Source organism: Rhinoderma darwinii, chromosome 2 (genome assembly GCF_050947455.1).
Source record: "Rhinoderma darwinii isolate aRhiDar2 chromosome 2, aRhiDar2.hap1, whole genome shotgun sequence".
Classification (NCBI taxonomy): Eukaryota; Metazoa; Chordata; class Amphibia; order Anura; family Rhinodermatidae; genus Rhinoderma; species Rhinoderma darwinii.
In genome coordinates, this window is record NC_134688.1 from 316,044,160 (window position 1) to 316,066,835 (window position 22,676).

At 41.8% G+C, this 22,676-nt stretch overlaps 1 protein-coding gene across 4 annotated transcripts in view; it reads right to left on the reverse strand.

Moving 5' to 3' along the window:
- Positions 1–22,676, reverse strand: part of LOC142743131 (mitogen-activated protein kinase 14) — a 196,142-nt gene that overhangs the window by 133,911 nt on the left and 39,555 nt on the right. For 3 of the 4 annotated variants that reach the window (XM_075853549.1, XM_075853548.1, XM_075853550.1), the window contains exon 2: positions 4,769–4,898. In XM_075853549.1, the coding sequence (XP_075709664.1) occupies positions 4,769–4,898 (130 nt within the window). Of the gene's footprint in view, positions 1–4,768; positions 4,899–9,790; positions 9,891–22,676 lie in introns of all 4 variants that reach the window. The other variant, XM_075853551.1, reaches the window with a different exon arrangement.

The following is a 22,676-nucleotide window of genomic DNA, read 5'->3' on the forward strand; positions in this document are numbered from 1 at the left end:
GCCAGCGGTCGGGAACCAGTTAATGGCAGAGCAGGGAGATACCTCCCTGCTCTGCCGTAGTGTTCAGTGGCGTCCCGCTGTAGCAGCCATAGCGGCTCCTAGCAGAGCCTCCGGCCATGGTGGGGGCCCGTGCCGGCGGGCGACACGGGCCCCCTCATGCCACGGGCCCCGTAGCAGCCGCTACTGCTGCTACGGCGGTAGTTACGCCACTGTCTCTGTCCCTCAAGTATATGCTTCTTAATACAGCACAGTATTCTACTGGCCTTAGAAGCAGATGATTGACATTGAATGTTGTTAATCTATGATCTAAAAGTACACCCAGCTCCTTCTCAACAAGAGACTCTCCCAGTTTAACTCCCCCTAGGACATATGATGCATGCAGATTATTAGTACCCAGATGCTCAACTTTACATTTATCCAAATTCAACCTCATTTGCCAAATGGATGCGGAAACACTCAGTCTGTCCAAGTCAGCTTGTAATTTATGAACATCTTCCATGGAGTGAACTATGCTACACAGCTTTTCACTCAGCAACATCTGTTGTGTCGTAATTTCTGCAAAACACCTGCAGAGTCAAAATGTTCACTACACCTACACGATGAATTCCTTGAGGGATGAAGTTTCCAAAACGGGGTAATTTTTCGGTGGTCTCCACTGTGCTGGTACTTTAGCTCAATGCAACATGGTGTCCGAAATCTAATCTTGCAAAAATCTCTCCCCCAAAATCAAAATGGCACTCCTTCCCTTTAGAGCCTTGCTGTGCATCCAAATTGCAGTTTACAACCACATATGGGGTATTGCCTTACTCAGGATAAATTGCGTAACACATTTTGGAGTGCCTTTTCTCCTGTATTCCTTGTAAAAATGAAAAATGTTGAGCTAAAAACGACATTAGAAAAAATCATGGCCCAATTCTAATAAAATCAATAAAACACCTGTGGGGTCAAAATATTCAGTCCCAAATTTAATTCCTTGAGAGGTCAAGTCTCAAAAATGGGGTCGCGACCACAGACCTCTGGCATCCTGCCAGCGTCTCCCTCCTAGGAGACGCGGGCACTCGTGGCCGTCCGGCCGTGTCCTTAATGTTATGGTGCGCGCACGCAGTCCCGGCCTTAAAGGGCCACCGAGCACACCTGTTAAAAATCCCTTAATCTATCCCTGATCATCCTGGACTATAAAAAGGGCTCCGCCCTTCCACTCCTTGCCTGAGCGTTGTTGTTTTCCCATGTTCGTATTGCAAATGGTTCCTTAGTGTTATCCTGCTCCTAGTGTTCCCGTGCCCTGCTGCCTGTATCCCATGCTGCGTTTTGTTCCTGAGCCCGTCTAGTGTTGGAGTCGTGTTTTGCCACCTGCTGTTCTACACCACGTCTGGTGTCATTGCCATCCCTGATATCATTCGCCACGTCTGGCACAACCTGCCACATCTAGCCCCATCCGTGCCAGAGTCTCTGCCACAGACTGGACTATATCAGGTACCCTTGTGCTACAGACTTCTTGCAGAGACTTGGCATAGGCTGTGACTTGGCCAGCTGCCTCTCCACTACAGCGGAGCGGCCTAGTGGGTCCACATAACCCTAGATCGTGACACTGGTACACCTCAGGGGCTCTGTAAATGCAACATGGCACCCAGGAATCAATCCAGCGAAATCTGCACTCCAAATGCCAAATGATGCTCCTTCCACTCGAGTCCAGCCGTGTATCCAAACAGCCGTTTACGACCACATATGGGCTATTTCCCTACGCTGAAGAAGTTGCTTTACAAATGTTGGGGTGCTTTTTCCCATTTATTTGTTGAGAAAATGAAACATTTAGGACTACAGCTAATCTTACTGGAAAAAAAAAAATTTTTCATTTTCACTGCCCATTTCTAATAAAACCTATGACACACCTGTGGGGTCAAAATGCGCACTACACCCCTAGATGAATTCCTCGAGGGGTGTACTATCCCAAATGGTGTCACTTTGGGGGGTTTCCATTGTACAGGTACCTTAGGGGCCTTACAAATGCAACATGGTGTTGAGAAATCAATCCAGCGAAATCTGAACTCCAAAAGCCAAATGGCGTTCTTCCCTTCTGTGTATTCCTACAGTAGTTTATTACAACATATGGGGTATTTCCGTACTCTGGAGAAGTTGCTTTACTAATGTTGCGGTGCTTTTTCTCTTTTATTTGATGAGAAAAGGAAACATTTTGAGCTAAAGCTACGTCTTAGTGGAAAATATAGGTACATTTTCATTTTCACTGCCCAATTCTAATAAAATCTAAGAGACACGTGTGGGGTGAAAATGCTCACTACACCCCTAGATAAATTCCTTGTGGGGTGCAGTTTCCGAAATGGGGTCTGTTTTTGAGGGGTTTCCTTTCTTTTGGCACCACAAGACCTCTTCTAACCTGACATGGTGCCTAAAATATAATCTAATAAAAAGAAGGCCCCAAAATACTCTAGGTGCTCCTCTGCTACGGAGGCATGTATTTCAGTCCAGTAGCACACTAGGGCCACATGTGGGATATTTCTAAAAACTGCAGAATCCGGGGAATAAATATAGAGTTGCATTTCTCTGGTAAAACTTTGTGTTAAAGAAAAAAAATGTATTACCAATGAATTTTGGTAAAAAATTGTAAATTTCCCCTCTAATTTGCTTTAATTCCAGTGAAACGCCTAAAGGGTTAAGAAACGTTCTGAATGCTGTTTTGAATGCTTTGAGGGCTCTAGTTTTTAAAATGGGGTGATTTATGGGGACTGTCTAATATATAAGGCCCTCAAAGCCACTTCAGAACTGAACTGGTCCCTGAAAAAATATCCATTTCAATTTTTCTTGAAAATGTGAGAAATTGCTGCTATAGTTCTAAGCCTTGTAACTTCCTAGAAAAATAAAAGGACTTTTAAAAAATGATGCAAACATAAAGTAGACATATCGGAAATGTTAACTAGTAACTATTTTGTGTGGTATTACTATCCGTCTTACAAGCAAATATATTTAAATTTAGAAAAATGCTAATTTTTACAAATGTTCTCTGAATTTTGGGGGTTTTCACAAATAAACACTAAATATATCGACCAAATTTTACCACTAACAAAGTAGATTGTGTCACGAGAAAACAATCTCAGAATTGCTTGGATACATAAAAGCATTCCAGAGTTATTGCCACATAAAGTGACACGTCAGATTTGAATGTGTCAGTGTCCTTAAAGAGGCTCTGTCACCACATTATACGTGCCCTATCTCCTACATAAGGAGATCGGCGCTATAATGTAGGTGACCGCAGTGCTTTTTATTTTAAAAAAAACTATCTGTTTTCACCACTTTATTAGCGATTTTAGATTTATGCTAATGAGTTGTTTAATACCCAAGTGGGCGTGTTTTTACTTTAGACCAAGTGGGCGTTGTACAGATGAGTGTATGACACTGACCAATCAGCATCATGCACTCCTCTCCATTCATTTAGTCAGCGCATAGGGATCCTTTTAGATCACTATGTGCTGTCTTATACTAACACATTAACAATACTGAAGTGTTTAGACAGTGAATAGACATTCCACATTAAATTTGTGCACTTCGTTACTCTCTGTGGTAGTTACAGCAGAGCAAGCGTAATCTTGATGTAACCTGTCATTTACAGCGTAATCTCGCGAGATTACGCTTTGCTCTGCTGTAACTACCACAGAAACCGTACCGAAGTGCACAGATTGTGAATAGACATCCCGTGGAATGTCTATTCACTGTCTAAACACTTCAGTATTGTTAATTGTGTTTTTCACAAATAAGCAATGAATGTATCGACCAAATTTTACCTCTGACAAAGTACAATTTGTCACGAGAAAACAATCTCAGAATCGCTTGGCTAGGTGAAATTCCAAAGTTATTACCACATAATGTGACACGTCAGATTTTAAAAATGGGGCTCTGTAATTTAGTCCAAAAGCGGATGCGACGGGAAGGGGCTAATGAGAAACCAGAGCACTCTTTAGCCATGCTCCCGAAGCTGGACAAGGCCGAACCCAGGGTCAGGCAGGAGAGGATTGTTTGTTTGCTTTTATCCTTTGCAGAACCACTTTATGTGCAGGCTGGGAGATCATGCAGTAGAAAAATGAAGTGTGTTCGGATACTTGATCTACCACATGTAACCTCCTGGATACTGGGGATGATGAGGAACTTTTCCAGGGAGACCGTGTTTTGAATTTTTATCCAGACTGCAGTGTGTAGCCCTAGAACATATAATCTTTATATATGTAGATTACTGGACTTCATCTACTGATATGGTGTACTCCACTGAATACAGATTAGTGCAAACCATATGTCAGTACATTATATGTTCCGATAGTACCTGTTACAAATTAATGTGATCTCACATTACCGTAGCCTAATACTGGCCCACCACCAGTTACTTTGCATAACTCCCCAAAGGGCAGCATCCCCTCTGTGCTAAAACGAAGACCTGTGCCTCCAGTACTATTTAATGTATAGCTGCCACATCAGTTATTTTGTCCAATAGGAATCCCATGGTAGACAACCATTATAACCTATTACAGTAGCCAGATGCAGTCAGTAACAACCTGGTTACATACATAAAGAAACGGGTGCAGGCATCCTGCTAATGACTGCAATATATACACGCTTCACCTCTCGCCATTTTCTATTTCTCTTATTATTTTGGCCTGCTCTTTTGAGTGCCTTTTTCATCAAATCTGTTTATATTCTGTCTTTTTAGCTATAACCTTTTCCCTGCAAACACTTAATCAACAAACGGAGGTCATGTATAACTCACATTCTCATGCTTCATATGCTTTAGTAGACGAAGTTCTCTATAGGTACGCTTGGCATGGATGATAGACTGAAAGGGCCGGGAAAGCTTTTTAACTGCAACACGCTGTTCTGACTTGGTATCATAAGAAGAGCTGTGTGAGAGAAAAAAAATAAGTAGATTAAAAAAAAAAAAAATGTTAGCAGCGCAAAATCTCATTCAATCATCTAAATAAAATTATAATGGCTAAAAAAACAGAAAAAGAAAACAAAAAAAATAAATAAAATAAAAGTCAGTAGAAAATTTAGTAAGACCTCTGTGATGGATGGTCAATTTCCTTGTGTACTCTGTATTAAATTATGTTATGAATGGTCAAGCATGCCGAATTACATGTATTCTCCATTTTCAAATGAACTTTCCCCCACTTATTTCTGCTTGGATTTGAAAGAAATATATTATGTCTGAATTATTCTTATGGCCTTGGATACGCTGGCAAAAGGCGGTCTGGCTGGATGCCCAGACATAAAGTGCAATTATTTCTCTTTATCTTATGTACGGAAACATAACTCCCTAAAACCTCCCTTTGCCCATAAGAACATCTCATAACTCTATTGTATGCTTGTCTCCAGGTGCAATCCTGATGTCAGCATCTAATGAAGAATTATAGTGTTATATTTGAAATGCGATCTATGTGTGTGATTGGCTCAAATGTGAATATTCTCATTGTGTGCTATTAGCTAAATCAGAGTTATCACATTGCCTCGGATTGGTTGACCTCAAGCCTACACCCCTTTTGAATATTATTGTGATTGAGTTAGACAATAAACCTCAGAGGAGTATTTTAAGCATACAAGCAATGTCTGTGTGTTTTATTCCTCTCTCGATATATATCGATATGAAATCTCCTGATTAGGATGCTGGATAAAGTTCCTGCCGTGAGTGTCTGGTGGAACACTCGTCTAAATTTCAGTCGAATATATTTTGAGCCATTCACTTCCACAATACCTCCCACCGTTTGATTTATGATATAAGACATAAGATGTCCTGTCCAGTGTCGCTAGTATTTTGTGGTACATTTTTTTCTGTTTTTATGGCCCGAAAGAAGGGGTTTGGGGTGGTTGTGGCAATGTTTTTCAGGTTTACCACCGTTATTCATTTATTTATTTATTTTAAATGTTTCTTTTTATAATATTCAGATAGGTATATGGGAATACAAATGTCCTTTAATTATTGCAGAATCATACAATAAAAATACTTTGCACTACGTGAGGGTTACTTTCTAAAGGCACCTTTATACATTGATCGGTCAAACAAGGGTACGAGCACTTGTTCCCGATCATTGCTCTGTGTAAACAGGGCAGCAATCAGTCGACCAACGAGCAAACACTCACGTGGGACGTGGCTTACCTATGGTGCAATGAACATGCGTTTTGTAGGAGCACCGCTGCACCGAGCACAAAACCTGCAGCTTACACTGTGCAAATCCTATTGGCGATGCCTGGAAAGTGTAGAGGACCCTCTTCTACACCTTCCCACACACACACTACAGGTCCTCAGCTCGGAACCAAAGCATAGACCGGTTCCTTACAGCCTCGTGCTCCTCAGCGGCATTGTCCGACATGGAAGATATGGGCCGCCGAGCTCGCCTCCTCTATCTGAGGTCAGCTCCCAATGAATATCTCAGTCCTCACCGCCACAAGAAACTGCGGATTATCCCTCGACCTGGTGTTCACCTACTGAGATAAATCAAGAAGCCTCTACAGCACCACCCCCTTGAGACGGCTTCTGCCATTTTGGATCAAAATTGTAAGGATGCACTCCAATTCGTTGGTGCTGTTTAGGTTCGGGTTAGAGTACCCACAATATATATTTACAAAATAAACCTAAAGCCAAAGCACTCCAGGAATACTTGAATTATTTTATTTTCAAGAAGAAATACAATTTTGGAATGAAAAAGAAAGTATCATAGAAGAATTTTTCAAAGCAAGCGATAACGTTTCGGCCCAACCAAGGCCTTTCTCACAATCGCTGCATTTGGTTTTGGAGAAGGGATGGTATGTAGGCGTCTTCCAGACGCTCCGGATAAGTCAGTGTCTTACCTGGAGCGTCTGGAAGACGCCTACATACCATCCCTTCTCCAAAGCCATATGCAGCGATTGTGAGAAAGGCCTTGGTTGGGCTGAAACGTTATGGTTATCGCTTGCTTTGAAAAGTTATTCTATGATACAATTTTGGAATGAAAAATAAAGTATTTCTTCTTGAAAATCGGTTAGTTCTCGCTCTTCTCTCACAGAATATATTCTGTGAGAGGAGAAATAGTAAAAATAAGGGACAGTACCCCCTATTAGACCCCCGATACCCCCCGTCCCTGATCATCAAAATGGCGCACGCATGCGCGGTTTGCATATCAGAGAGAGAGAAAGAGCGAGAGATAGAAAGAGACAGAGAGAGAGACAGACAGACAGAGACAGAGAGAGAGAGACAGAGACAGAGACAGAGACAGAGACAGACACTATTACCAAATCCTGAGCTGTAGAAGTGAAAAAGACAAAACTTTCCAAGTCTGTGCCCCCTGATCACCCCATTTGTGCCCCCTCATCCCCCTGTGTGAGCACAAGTGATCAGTGCGTTTTCTAGCAGCGTCCGGTTATTACCGGTGAGCCAGTTTTATGTAATTTTTTTTTTGCGCTGGTTTTAGGAATCTATTTATCTACTTAGCGAGAGGCAGGATATCCTTTTTTTTCTTTTCTTAGTTTGAAAATAAAAATAAATACAAAAAAAAACCTTAAAAAATAAGTTAGTAGCCTAACGGTTACAGTTCTATCTAAATAATGCCTCGGAGAAGGTTTACTGTGGAGCAAGCGTACACCTTGCTCTGCTCCAGCAGTTCAGGTAGTGACACCGACTCTGATTCGGAGGTAGAACTTTTTTCAGACAGTGACGACTCAAGTTCTACTTCTATCTCTGGACCCCATAGCCCTATGGTGGTGGAATCAGTCGTCGCTGTCAAATCCACAGGTGCAGAGCCTAGATGTGCAGGGCCTCCCGTGTTCTGGGATCCTGCAATTTCATTTTCCCCCCAGGCCCCGCAACAGTCAGCAACTCTAGGAATAAAAGTGGATGTTGCTAATTATACCCTTTTGGACTTCTTCCACATATTTGTCAGTGACCAAGCCCTGGAGTTAATTGTCCAACAGACAAATATCTATACCGTTTATTGCACAGAAACCCCACATCCATCTACTCATCATGGCCCCCCACAAGTGTCCCTGAGCTTACATTTTTTTTCGCCCCAACTCTAAATATGGGGTTGGTCAAAAAACCAATTATCCGCTCCTACTGGGCATCAAGAGCTGTCCACGCCACCCCTGCATTTGCAGCAGTTATGTCCCGACACCGATACGAATCCATAATGCGCTTCATGCATTTTACAGATAACTCCCAAGTCCCCCAAAGAAATGACCCAGGCTACGATCGCTTTAATAAATGGAGACTTTTAATTTCCCTCCTACAAGAATCTTTCCTCAAATCCTACACCCCACCCAGATCAAAATTTATCGGTGGATGAATCCCTGATGAGCTACAAAGGCCGTCTTTCATTCTGGCAGTTCATCCCCTCCAAACGTGCTAAATATGGTGTTAAACTATAGTGTGTGAGAGCACAACAGGGTACACCTGCGGTTTCTTGATCTATGAATGCAAACACCAACAAATTAATCCCCCAGGCTGCCCAGAGACAATTGGCACATCAGGCAAAACTGTGTGGGACCTAATGATGCCATTCCTGCACCAAGGATACCACGTCCACACTGATAATTTTTATAGCAGTGTCCCCCTTTTTAAATCCCTCCATGCTGCAAATACAGGGGCCTGCGGAACAGTCTGTAAAAACAGGGTGGGATTCCCAAAGCAATTGGTTTCCAGACTTGTGGAAAGGGGGGCGTCATTCGCACTGGCAAGTGAGCAGTTACTTGCAGTAAAGTGGAATGACAAGAAGGACGTCTATATGTTGTCCACTCTGCATCAAGACACCACGGTGGCACTTAGAGAGAGGGGGGGCCTCCGTCGAAAAGCGTAAGCCTGTCTGTGTGACAGACTACAATAAATTCATGGGGGGTGTAGATCTGTCGGACCAGGCGCTTCAACCTTATTTGGTGAAGCGTAAGACCAGGGCATGGTACAAAAAGGTAGCAATCTTCCCAATTCAGATTGCTATCTATAATGGGTTTGTACTGTATAAAAAAAACAAGGAACGCTCACCTTCCTCCAGTTTCAGGAGGTGGTTATTGAGCGTCTCCTATTTGACTCCAATGCCCCTGCACATCCCTACTAGTCGGAGGTTGTGCAAAGACTTGGAGTGCCACTTTCTTCACCCCGTCCCTTCCACCGAGAAGCAATGATATCCCCCAAAAAGGTGCCGGGCTTGCAGTAAGTATCGAAGGAGGGATAGTCACTTCTACTGCCCGATGTGCCCATCTCAACCAGGGCTCTGCAACTACCCCTGTTTTGAAACGTACCACACAGTTTACAATTATTAATTTTATTTAGGGAATGCCAAAATGGGGGGGAGGGGGGGGTCTTTTTAGGAAGTCAATTTAAATTTATATTTTAATTTGTGGGCTTTCCAAGTGGGGAGGAATTCTTTTGGGAGAGGTAGTAGAGTTTATTTTCTCAGAAAATATTTTACCCCTTTCATATTTTTGATCATTTTGTTTCTTTTGACTGTTTTTAGGACTATGTCCTGCCGAACAATGATGTTATTTTTATTAATATTTCTGTATGGTAATACGGGCATGATCTTTTTTTATTTTTTTATTTGGAGGATCACGAATAATTGAGCTGTTCTTAATCAATACACTATGGGCTTTACTACATTTGGATTTTCACAGGACCTCTTGCACCTGACAATGCTTCTGGAAATACTGACATTTTGGGGATTAGTGATCCTTTATTGTTCCTATAGATGGCTGTGGACACTGCCCCCTTATATATATATACACACACACATTAACCGATTGGTTGTTTTGTGCACATAGCGGTTCCTACCTTGCCGGGCGGGGGCCTGTTATGGTGTACCGCGTCACTTGGCACATTTGTCCCTCATATAGGGATTGATGGAGCTAAAGAGACGTTGTACAACCAGTCACTGAAAAAAAGCAAAAAAAAAAAAAAGCTAGTCATGACAGCCCTGCAGGTGTTCTATCTAGGGATGTCACGATACCAGAATTTTGACTTAGATACCGATACTTCGTTTAGTATTGCGATTTCGATACCAATTTCGATACTTTGCCAACAGTAATAAAAAAAAAAAAGTTCTTCCGTTTTCTGATGTGAGGCGCGAGGTGTGATGATGAATTTTGAACGCGCCTCACATTAATAGTAATTAATCCCATCATGTTGGTCAGTCATAATGGGTTAATGTGCGAGGTACATGATGGGGTTAATTACTATTAATGTGAGGCACATAGCGGATAAATTCATCGCACCTCGTGCCCCACATTAATAAGTGAATGAAAGCCGTGTTTATTTCATTTTTTTACAGCGTACACATCATAAATGATAATAAACCAGAGAAAGAGAGTCCATATATATCCACATATAAAAAAAGTTTTTATTACATAACTTTATTAATAATAAATACACAAAATTACAAAGAAGAGAATCTAAAAATGAGTCCTTGACTAAGTCACAAATATCAATATTAAACAAAATATATAATTACATCAAAGTGTACAGTTTAAGTTGATAATCGAAATTGCTCCTATACAGGGTACATCTATAAAAATTAATAAGATGCAAATGCAAGAAGTAGAGCAGACCAGACCGTTAGACCATTTGCCTAAGGCAACTAGTGTTCCTAAAAAAGTAGCAAGTGTCCCTATTGATCCAGTAAATGCACTTACCCATAATTTAAGGAGAATCGTGTGACCCAGAGTATGGAAGTGCGCCCCGACGCGCGTTTCGCTTATAGCTTTCTCAATGATGCAAAAAAATTCTTGTGCGCGCCATTACTGAATGTGTATATTTTATGTATTGAGACTTATTTTAATGTTTATTGTAAAAAAGGTGAATGTGTTTTTTTAAATTTAACAATACTTTGTTTTTACTTTATTTTTAAACTTTAATGTACTGACATATATCAGATATGTGCCAGTACATTAGCCTGTGGACGAATAGCACACAGGCAGTTGTTAGGACATACTTGGGTATGTCCTAACAACAGGAAATATGGTAAGACAGCCCTGGGGTCTGTCAATAGACCCTGGGCTGTCTGCCCATATATGGTATGGCCCTCGATCGCGTCACAGGAATTCCCTGTGACGCGATCCAGGGGCATCCCCCCTTCTCATTTTCTCCTGAATGCTGCAGTCCGCTGTGATCGCAGCATTCAGGGGAATAACGGCGGAGATGAGAGGTTGATCTCCGCCGTTATAGAGCGGGGCTGCGGCTGTGTAAGGCTATGTTCACACGGAGTATTTTGGGGGAGCAATATCTGCCTCAAAGCTCCAAACGGAATTTTGAGGCAGATATTCCTCCCCCAAAATACTCCGTGTGAATAGCAATTATCGCGCCGTTTTTCGCCCGCGGCCATTGAGCGCCGCGGGCATAAAACACGCTTTCTCCTGCCTCCCATTGAAGTCAATGGGAGGTCGGACGCGGAAGCGCCCGAAGATAGGGCATGTCGCTTCTTTTTCCGCGAGGCAGTTTTACTGCTCGCGGGAAAAAGACGCCGACGCCTCCCATTGAAATCAATGGGAGGCGTTCTCGGGCCGTTTCTGCCGAGTTTTGCGACGCGGTTTCCGCGTCAAAAAACTCGGCAAAAGACCCCGTGTGAACATAGCCCAATACAGCCATTGCCCCGCTCCTGACAGGAAGTGCGCGCGCAGTCAGTATGAGGAGGTGCGGCTGGCGCTGCACTAATGAGCGGCAGTTCAGGCACGGAGGACAGAACATGGGGGTGTTTTGTAGAGCGCCCGCCATGTTCTGTCTCCAGTGCCGCCGCTCATTAGTGCAGCGCCGGCCGCATCGCATCATCCTGACCTCGCGCACTTATCATGACTAAGTAGCGGGGCTGTGGCTGAATTACACAGCCGCAGCTTCGCTCTCATACATGTATTACTATACTGAGCTGTGCGGCTGCGCAGCTCAGTATCGAAATACAGGAAATAGCGGTATCGAACCGTTTAGGGATGCACAGTATCGAAGTTTCGATGCACCGTGCATCCCTAGTTCTATGTAGTGAACAGACTCGAGTTTGCAACATAGTTGGATACATTTTCCTCCATTTTCCTGGAAGATATTGCCCGTCACTCCAGTAGTTTATTTTTTCCTCTCGGACTGATTTTATATCAGAACAGAATTCTGTCCACAATGACATAACGGCACAGATGCGGGACAACTGCTTCTTTAGCAAGACATAGTCATAAATACAGGCAAATACGAATATAGCGACATGTATCCTTTATGAATATACGGCTTTACTTCTCCTTTGTATGCCGTACAAATTAATTAATGTGGCATATTCCTAACAAAATAACCTTTTACCACGTCTCCCCTATTTCATGTGGAAATGTAAGAAAAATTTGAAGAAAACATATACGAGTGTCTGAAATAATACCCATGATTTCCTCCTTTAAAATTGTATTTGGTCAGCATGCTCACTACACCACTAGATGAATACCTTTAGGGGTCTAGATTTTAAAATGGGGTCATTTCTGGGTGTTTTTTTTTTTTGTTCAGGCAGCTGAATGCCTCTAAATGCATGAGAAGGACTAGAATTTATTCAATTGTGCCCTGAAAGCCAAAAGGTGCTCCCTCTCTTTTTGGCCCAGCCACACATCTAGTAAGCAGATCGAGCCACAATGGGGGTATTTTTGAACACAGGAGAAACAGGGTGATAGATTTTGGGGTGTGTTTCTTCATTCTCATGTTCGCTTTACAAAGAAATCTGTCTTTACAATAACACATTTGTGGAAAAAGTGTTTTTTTTTTCCCCACCGGCTTTGGATTAAAATTAGCAAAAAACTGTGGGGTCACAATTCTCACTACACCCCTAGATACCTTAAGGGGTCTAGTTATCTAAATGGGGTCATTTATAAGGTGTTTCTATAGTTTTGGCAGCTCAAAGCCTCTCCAAATGTGCAGTGGGACCTAAAACATTTTGAAGCAAAATACGTGTCCTGAAAGCCTCCAGGTTCTCACTTCATTTTGGGCCCTGCCGTGTGTCAGGCAGAGTCTGCCAGGCAGAGTATTAGGGCCACAATGGGGGTATTTTTGAGTACCGGTGAAACTGGGTGATACAGTTTGAGGTGTATTTCTTCATTCTAATGTTCACATTTGTGGAAAAAGTGGAATTTTTTTAAATTTTTTTTTTTACCTGCTTTGCATGAATTCTTACAAAAAAAAAACTGTGGAGTCAAAATACTCACTACACACCTAGATAAATACCTTAAGAGGTGTAGTTTTTCAAAATAGGGTCATTTGTGGGGGTGTCCATCATTCTGACACCTATGAGGTCCTGAAATTCTGGCTTATTTCAGAAAAACAAAATGCACTTCAAAATTTATAAAATTATTATTACATTTGTAAGTCTTCTAAATTGCTCAAAATTTATTTTTTCAAAAGTGCAGCCAAAATAGAGTAAAGAGATGGAAATATAGATTTAATTTAAAAAAAAAGTTGTACAGTATGCATGTGACATATCGCCGTTCTAAATAGAGAAAAATTTAAATTTTTACAAAATGTCATAATTTTTTTTATTAATTTACGCAAATCGTATCAGTCTACTTCTACCACTAAAATAAAGTACAACATGTGACGAAAAAAAATCTGAATTATTAGAGAATAACTATCAGAGAATAACTCTGCAAAACTATCAGAGAATAACTCTGCAATAAAGTCAGACATACAGTGAAGGAAATAAGTATTTGATCCCTTGCTGATTTTGTACGTTTGCCCACAGTCAAAGACATGAACAGTCTAGAATTTTTAGGCTAAGTTAATTTTACCAGTGAGAGATAGATTATATTAAAAAAATAACAGAAAATCACAGTCAAAATTATATATATATTTATTTGCATTGTGCACAGAGAAATAAGTATTTGATCCCTTTGGCAAACAAGACAATACTTGGTGGCAAAACCCTTGTTGGCAGGTACAGCAGTCAGAAGTTTTTTGTAGTTGATGATGAGGTTTGCACACGTTAGATGGAATTTTGGCCCACTCCTCTTTGCAGATCATCTGTAAATCATTAAGATTGAGGCTGTCGCTTGGCAACTCGGATCTTCAGCTCCCTCCATAAGTTTTCGATGGGATTAAGGTCTGGAGACTGGCTAGGCCACTCCATGACCTTAATGTGCTTCTTTTTGAGCCACTCCTTTGTTGCCTTGGCTGTATGTTTCGGGTCATTGTCGTGCTGGAAGACCCAGCCACGAGCCATTTTGAATGTCCTGGTGAAGGGAAGGAGGTTGTCACTCAGGATTTGACTGTACATGGCTCCATCCATTCTCCCATTGATGCGGTTAAGTAGTCCTGTGCCCTTAGCAGAGAAACACCCCCAAAACATAATGTTTCCACCTACATGCTTGACAGTGGGGACGGTGTTCTTTGGGTCATAGGCAGCATTTCTCTTCTTCCAAACACGGCGAGTTGAGTTAATGCCAAAGAGCTCAATTTTAGTCTCATCTGACCACAGCACCTTCTCCCAATCACTCTCAGAATCATCCAGATGTTCATTTGCAAACTTCAGACGGGCCTGTACATGTGCCTTCTTGAGCAGGGGGACCTTGCGGGCACTGCAGGATTTTAATCCATTACGGCGTAATGTTACCAACAGTTTTCTTGGTGACTGTGGTCCCAGCTGCCTTGAGATCATTAACAAGTTCCCCCCGTGTAGTTTTCGGCTGAGCTCTCACCTTCCTCAGGATCAAGGATACCCCACGAGGTGAGATTTTGCATGGAGCCCCAGATCGATGTCGATTGACAGTCATTTTGTATGTCTTCCATTTTCTTACTATTGCACCAACAGCTGTCTCCTTCTCACCCAGCGTCTTACTTATGGTTTTGTAGCCCATTCCAGCCTTGTGCAGGTCTATGATCTTGTCCCTGACATCCTTAGAAAGCTCTTTGGTCTTGCCCATGTTGTAGAGGTTAGAGTCAGACTGATTAATTGAGTCTGTGGACAGGAGTCTTTTATACAGGTGACCATTTAAGACAGCTGTCTTTAATGCAGGCACCAAGTTGATTTGGAGGGTGTAACTGGTCTGGAGGAGGCTGAACTCTTAATGGTTGGTAGGGGATCAAATACTTATTTCTCTGTGCACAATGCAAATAAATATATATAATTTTGACTATGTGATTTTCAGGTTTTTTTTTATATAATCTATCTCTCACTGGTAAAATTAACCTAGCCTAAAAATTCTAGACTGTTCAGGACTTTGACAGTGGGCAAACGTACAAAATCAGCAAGGGATCAAATACTTATTTCCTTCACTGTACCAGATTTGACAAATCTGGCTTGGTCATTAACCCCTTCAGGACCCAGCATGTTTTGGCATTCAGGACCCAGTCGATTTTTTCAAATCTGACATGTGTTACTTTATGTGGTAATAACGTTGGAATGCTTTTACCTATCCAATCGATTCTGAGATGGTTCTCGTGACATGTTGTACTTTATGTTAGCGAAAAAATTGTGTCGATAATTTTGGTATTTATTTCTGAAAAACTTTGCATTTTTCTAAATTTAAACGTATTTGCTTGTAAAACAGATAGTAATACCATACAAAAAAGTTACTAGTTAACATTTCCCATGTGCCTACTTTTTGTTTGCATAGTTTTTTGAACGTCTTTATTTTTCTAGGACGTTACAAGGCTTAGAACCGTAGCACCAATTTCTCATATTTTAAAGAAAATTTCAAAAGGCTATTTTTTCTGGGACCAGTTTAGTTCTGAGGTGGCTTTGAGGGCCTTGTATATTAGAAAATCCCCAGTTTGAAAACTGCACCCCTCAAGGTATTCGAATCAGCATTCACAAAGTGTTTTAACCCTTTAGGCGTTTCACAGGAATTAAAGCAAAGTAGAGGTGAAATTTACAAATGTAATTTTTTTTGCCGAAATTCATTTCTAATACATTTTTTTTTGTAACACAGAAGGTTTTACCAGAGAAATGCAAATCAATATTTATTGGCCAGATTCTGCAGTTTTTAGAAATATCCTACATGTAGCCCTAGTGTGGTAATGGACAGGAGCACCCTGTGGATTTTGGGCCTCCTTTTTTTAAAATATATTTTAGGCACCTTGTCAGGTTTGAAGAGGTCTTGTGGTGCCAAAACAGTGGAAACAACCCAAAAGTTACCCCATTTTGGAAACTACACCCCTCAAGGAATTTATCTAGGTGTATAGTTAGCATTTTGACCACACAGGTTTTTCGCTAAATTTATTAGAATTAGTCTGTAAAAATGAAAATCTACTTTTTTTCTGAAAAAACATAGAAATGTTTAATATTTACAAGAAATAAAGAAAATGCACCCCAACATATGTAAAGCAATGTCTCCCGATTACGGCAATATCCCATATGTGGTAATAAACTGCTGATTGGACCCACAGCGAGGCTCAGAAGAGAAGGAGCGCCATTTGGATTTTGGAGCAAGGATTTTGCTGGATTGGTTTTCGGTTCTATGTCGCGTTTGCAACGTCCTGGAGGGACCAAAACAGTGGAAGCCCCCAAGTTACCCCATTTTGGAAACACCCCTCAAGGAATTTTTCTAGGGGTATAGTGAGCATTTAGACTCCACAGGTCTTTTGCAGAATTTATTATAATTAGGCGGAGAAAATTAATATCACAATTTTTTTCCATTAAAATGTTGAATTTTCTCATTTTCACAAGGGATAAAGGAGAAATAAACAACCAATTTTTGTAAAGCTATTTCTCCCAGGTATGGCAATACCCCACATGTGGTAATACAGTAATACATTTTTTTTTTCATTAGAAATGAATTAACCCTGTCAGGACTGATACTTTTTTTGCTTTCTTATTTTCGTTTTTCACTCCCAGCCTTCCAAGAGCCATAACTTTTTTATTTTTCCGTCAGTAGAGTGATGTGAGGGCTTATTTCTTGTGGGAGGAATTGTAGTTTCTATTGATACCATTTAAAGTGCCATAAACAGTACTGGGAAATTGAAAAAAAAAAAATAGGAAAATATAGTAATATAGGAAAAAAAATCAGATTCAATTTTTTGGGGGTTTTCGTTTTTACAGCTTTCACCGTGCGGTAAAAACGAAAACTACAGCGATTTTGGCGGTTTAAATGATTTAACTTTTTACGGTGTTCACCGTGCGAGTTAAATAATGGTATATTGTAATAGCTCGGCCTTTTACGGACGTAGCGATATCAATTCTGTTTATTTTTTTACATTACTTTAGAAGAAAAATGGGAAAAGGTTTTTTTTTTTTTACTTTAAACTTATTTCTCTCTCACTACTAATAACTTTAATTCTTCCACACACTTTTAGTCCCCTTAGGGGACTTGTACCAGCGATCATTGGATCGCGGGTACAATATGCTGCAATACTAATGTATTGCAGTATATTGTTATTTTTACAGGCTTCTGTAACCGCACGATCGCTGTTCCTGTCCATTAGTCCCGGGTGTCAGCTGTAATACACAGCCGACACCCGCAGCGTATGGAGCGGGCTGAGCACGTGAGCCCGCTCCATACATCAACCCCCGCACCATGACGTGCTATTAAGTCATAGAGCGCAAAGGAGTTAATGCACAGCGGATGGTGTGAATATTGCAATTTTCCATTGATATGCTATTTTAGTCCATAATATGTCATGCGCAGTTTGTGCCACTGAAGACTAATACTTCATAAAGGGTTAAGCGGGTTCTGCTGGGTATGGCAATGCCATATATGTGGGCGCAAACTGCTGTTTGGGCATGCTGCAGGGCTCAGAAGGAAGGGATGCCATTTTGCTTTTGGAGCGCAGATTTTGCTTGGTAGTTTTTCTGTTTTGGGTTTCGCTGGTATTTTAGTTTATAATGTGGGGGCACATGTAGGCTGTGCGGAGTACATCAGGGCATAATAAGAGGGTATAATAATGGGGTAAATAAATAATAATTCATAGATGTGCGGCCGCTGTCGCACTGATAAATGGTGTCGGATGTTACCCGCTTTTAGAAAACACTGCACATTTTGCATCGCCATATTCTGAGAGCCAGAACTTCTTTATTTTTTCACCACCGGAGCGGTGTGAGGGCTTATTTGTTGCGGGATAATCTGTACTTTTCATTGGTACCATTTTGGGGTACATGCGATTTTTTTGATCACTTTTTATTAAAGTTTTTTTGCAAGCCGGGTGACCAAAAACAAGCAATTCTGACAATGTTTTAGTTTATTTTTTGCGGCGTTCACGTGCACTATAAATGACAATTTTACTTTACTCTGCGGGTCGATACGATTACGGCGATACCATATGTATATAGGTTTATTTATGTTTTGCAGCGTTTGCGCAATAAAATCACTTTTTTATAAAATACTGTATTTTTTGTGTCACCATATTCTGAGAGCCGTAACTTTAATTTTTCAGTCAAAAAAGCTGTGTAAGGGCTTGTTTTTTGTGGGACGGGTTGTAGTTTTTATCGGTACTATTTTCGGGTACATGCGACTTTTTGATAACTTTTTATTCTCTATTTTGGGAGGTGTGGTGACCAAAAAAAATAGCGATTCTGGTGTCGTTTTTTATTGATTTTTTTGGGGGTGTTCATCGTGCGGGAAAAATAAAATTAGTTTTAGAATTGGGGTCGTTATAAACACGGTGATACCAGATATGTGTACTTTTTTTAACGTGTTCATTTTTTTCCTATAACGAAAGTCTTATTATAGGGAAAAAATGAAGTTTGTTTATGTAATTTACAACTTTTATTTTTACACTTTTTTTTACTTGTCCCACTAGGGGACACTTAGACTTGCAGCTTTGATCGCTGCTAGAGTACATTACACTACACACGTAGTGTAATGTACTCTGTCATTGTGACGTGACTGTCACACTGACAGGAAGCCTCGGAGGACCGGCCGCAATCTGTCATCGCATTTATGGGGTTAATTGCCGAAATCAGCGGTGATGGTTCGCTGACCAGCAAGGCTGGAGTGTCAGCTGACCTCCCGGTTCCCGGACACTGTCCATCAGGACAGTGTGCGTCTGGAAATACTCCGCAACTGTACGTCCTGATGCGGGAACTAACCCCTCTGCAGGACGTACTATTGCGGAGCAGCGCGGCAAGAGGTTAAGGTCCAAACAAGCTTGGTCAATAAAGGAACGGTGTCATGAATTTTTTTTTTTATAAATTTATGTAATTTAATAAAATATTATATTGACTATTTTTTCACACACACACACAATGTTTTTTTTATTAACACATTCTTACTTTACTGGGAGGCTGCCATGTTTTATTTAATCTGTGTATGTGACTTGACACATACACAGATGGAATACTGCAGCTACAGGGCATAGGACATAACGAACGGGACCCCTTCCTTACATCCTCTGCTTCTGCTGTCTCGCTCTGTACTGCGCAAGCGCAGTTCAGAGCGACCCAGCATGGAAGCGGATTTGTAGGGTGAAAGCCGGCGCCATTTTGAAAACCGACCGCACTGCAGGTGTGTCTCACAGCCCCCCTTCGCACACGTGTGTGTGTGTGTGTGTGTGTGTGTGTGTGTGTGTGTGTGTGTGTGTGTGTGTGTAGCAGAGCGGTGTCCTATTTTTGTGCAGTACCCCCACACAAATCCCCCTAAACCTGCAACTGCGCCACACACAACCCCCTCCCCCCACTGGGAGGGGGGGTTGTGTGCAGGGTGCTTTTGGGGGGTTGTGTGATGGTGAGCGCGCGCGCGCGCGTGCGTGCGTGCGTGTGTGTGTGTGTGTATGTGTGGGGGGGGGGGTTATATGCTGGGCGCTTGTAGGGAACTCTAGTATTTATTGTGGGGAGTAGACAAAAGTCGCTGTAGGTGAGTCTAAGTATTTATATTTATCATATTGCTGACTTTTTGGTTTTGCAGGTTCCGCTGGACCTATTGGACTTTAACCCCTATCCGCACGAGTAAGTAACTGTACGTCGTTGCGGGAGGTTACTTCCCGCACAAGGACGTACAGTTACTGAGTTTTTCCCGGTGCACACCATCGGCGACAGTGTGCACCAGGAACATCAGCTTTCGCCTACAGCCGACACTCCACTCTTGCCGACCAGCGGTCCTTTGCCGCTGATTTCGGCGAATAAATCCCCTTAAATTCGGCGATCGGTTGCAATCAACGAATTTTGGGGGTTTAGAACATATCGGCAGACCCCGTTACATGCGGGACTCGATTGCGATCTCCGCATGTAGGGGGTTTGTAGCACATCAGCAGCCCCCAAGCAATTGTGGGGGCTGCTGATGCTTGTGATGGCATCCGGAGGCCAGGCAACGGCCTCCAGGAATACCATGTATTGAAGCCTATGAGTATCAGCCTCTGCTGATCCTCGTAGACTGTCAGAGTGACTGTGACGTCACACTGACAGTTGGAATACATTACACTACCTAGGTAGTGTAATGTATTCTAGCAGCGATCAGAGCCGCAGGTCAAAAAAATAAAGTGTAAAAAGTAAAAAAAAACGTTTTATAAAAAAAAGTGTACAAATAAAAGTTCTTGTTTTCCTATAAGTCATTACAGGGAAAAAATGAAAACGTTAAAAAAAAAGTACGCATATTTGGTATCACCGTGTTCGTAACGACCCAAACTATGAAACTATAATGTTAATTTTTCCGTACGGTGAACGCCGCAAACAAAACAAACAGAAAACTATGTCAGCATCGCTATTTTTTGGTCACCACCCCTCCCAAGATATAGAATAAAAAGTGATCAAAAAGTCGCATTTACCCCAAAATAGTACCAATAATTACAACCCGTCCCGCAAAAAACAAGTCCTCCCACAGTTTTTTTTTGACCAATAGCGTCTCAGAAAATAAATTATTTTATAGAAACTAATTTTATTGTGCAAATGCTGCAAAACGTAAAAGAAACTATACACATATGGTATCGGCGTAATCGTACAGACCCGCAGAATAAAGTAAAACGTAATTTCTTGCGCACGGTGAACGCTGTAAAAAAGAAAGAATTTAAAAGGGCCAAAAAAAATAAAAAGCTGTTTTTGGTCACCGTCGCTCTAAAAAAAGATCCTGTGGGGTCAAAATGCTCACTATACCCCTAGAAAAATTCCTTGAGGGGTGTAGTTTCCAAAATAGGGTCACTTTTGGGGGGTTTCCACTATTTTGTTCCCTCCGGGGCGTTGCAAATCCGACATGGCACTGAAAACCAATCCAGCAAAATCTGCGCTCCAAAATCCAAAAGGCGCTCCTTCCCTCCTGAGCGCTGCTGTGGGTCCAAACATCAGTTTACGACCACATATGGGGTATTGCCGTAATCAGGAGAAATTGCTTTACAAATGTTGGGGTGCTTTTTCTCCTTTATTCCTTGTAAAAATGAAAAAAATTCTGTTTCCACAGAAAAAAAAAGGTGATTTTCATCTTCACAGACTAACTCCACTAAATTCTGCAAAAAAAAACTGTGGGGTCAAAATGCTAACTATAAAAATGCCTTGTACTCAGAGTACTCCTCGATTCCGGCAGTTGCCAGGCTGTGTATAATAGCCGTGCTCCAGTCGCTGATCTCGTGGGTACGGTGGAAGTACCAAAGAGATAAGAGTGACTGAAAAATCCGCCACGATGCGGGAACTAGCACCCACTTGTGATGGATATATCGGTCACTCCTCGTTAAGGGGTTAAGTAAATACTTATATTCCCCATTATAACACAATTCTTGAGTACATTTTCCTAGAACTCTGTTGTGCTGTTTCTCTGTTATTCCTCCTAGAAATGCATGAATAAATTGACAACTGGGTGTTTTTTTATTCCCATTGTCAATAGGGTTTGTCCCTTCACAGTGTGACATGGATTGTGTAGCGTACACACTACTGACAAAAGGAATGGTAATTCCCATTTATTCATAACTTTTTAGACGCAATGCAGAGTTAAAAGAGTAGATGCTCCAGAACTGTTATTTTAAGGGGAATACAAGCATTTACTAAAAACAGACCGCTCAGGAGAGCTGACAGGTACTCTTTAAAAGGGAATGTCTCTTAACAGAAAACCATCTTCAAAATGAGAGATGCGGCTAACAATCAACTGACCACCATGAGCTCCCAAGACCCCTAGAAAAAAAATCAGATGCAGCCAGCTATACATTACCCTTGCCGGGACCACTGCAAGGAAAATAGGTAAGAACTGCCCTCCATGACTGGTACAGTTTTTTCACTCTGTCTCAGAGAAAGGGTCTCAAGTGGGGTACCCGCTCCTTTCTGAAACCACACTTATCTAATCCCCATTCAGGTTCTGAGTTTGAGAGTGGGGCAATAGTTTATTTAATTCAGTTCTCCAGTCAAAACCTACAGAATTATATCTAGTTGTGAAATAACAAACCGAAGCAGCTTTTACGAGCCAGCGGGATCAGGTGGGCCAATGTCCTGTGTGGGCAAGTCAGTATTAGGTGTCATGACATTCAGCCAGGCAGCAGCGCACAGGCCAGAAGAGGATGGAGGGAGAAACTGCAGCACAAAGAGAATGCCCTGTACTTGAGGGAAGACAGCAGAAGTGGAACTGTGATTAGTCACGCATCGATCAGGACAGGGAGTGAGTAGGAAAGTTCAAGGGAGGATGGGGGGGGGAGTTTTGAACAGCACCTATAGCCTTGCCAGGCCCTGCCCTAGGTCATCTTATATAATTAATTTCTCTGTATGACTAATGCAGCACTCGTGAGTTAACGCACACATTACATTAACCCCTTCCCGTGGGATGGATCTTGAAACAGAAGGCATGGGAGACGGTGGGCAGCTCTGAGACAG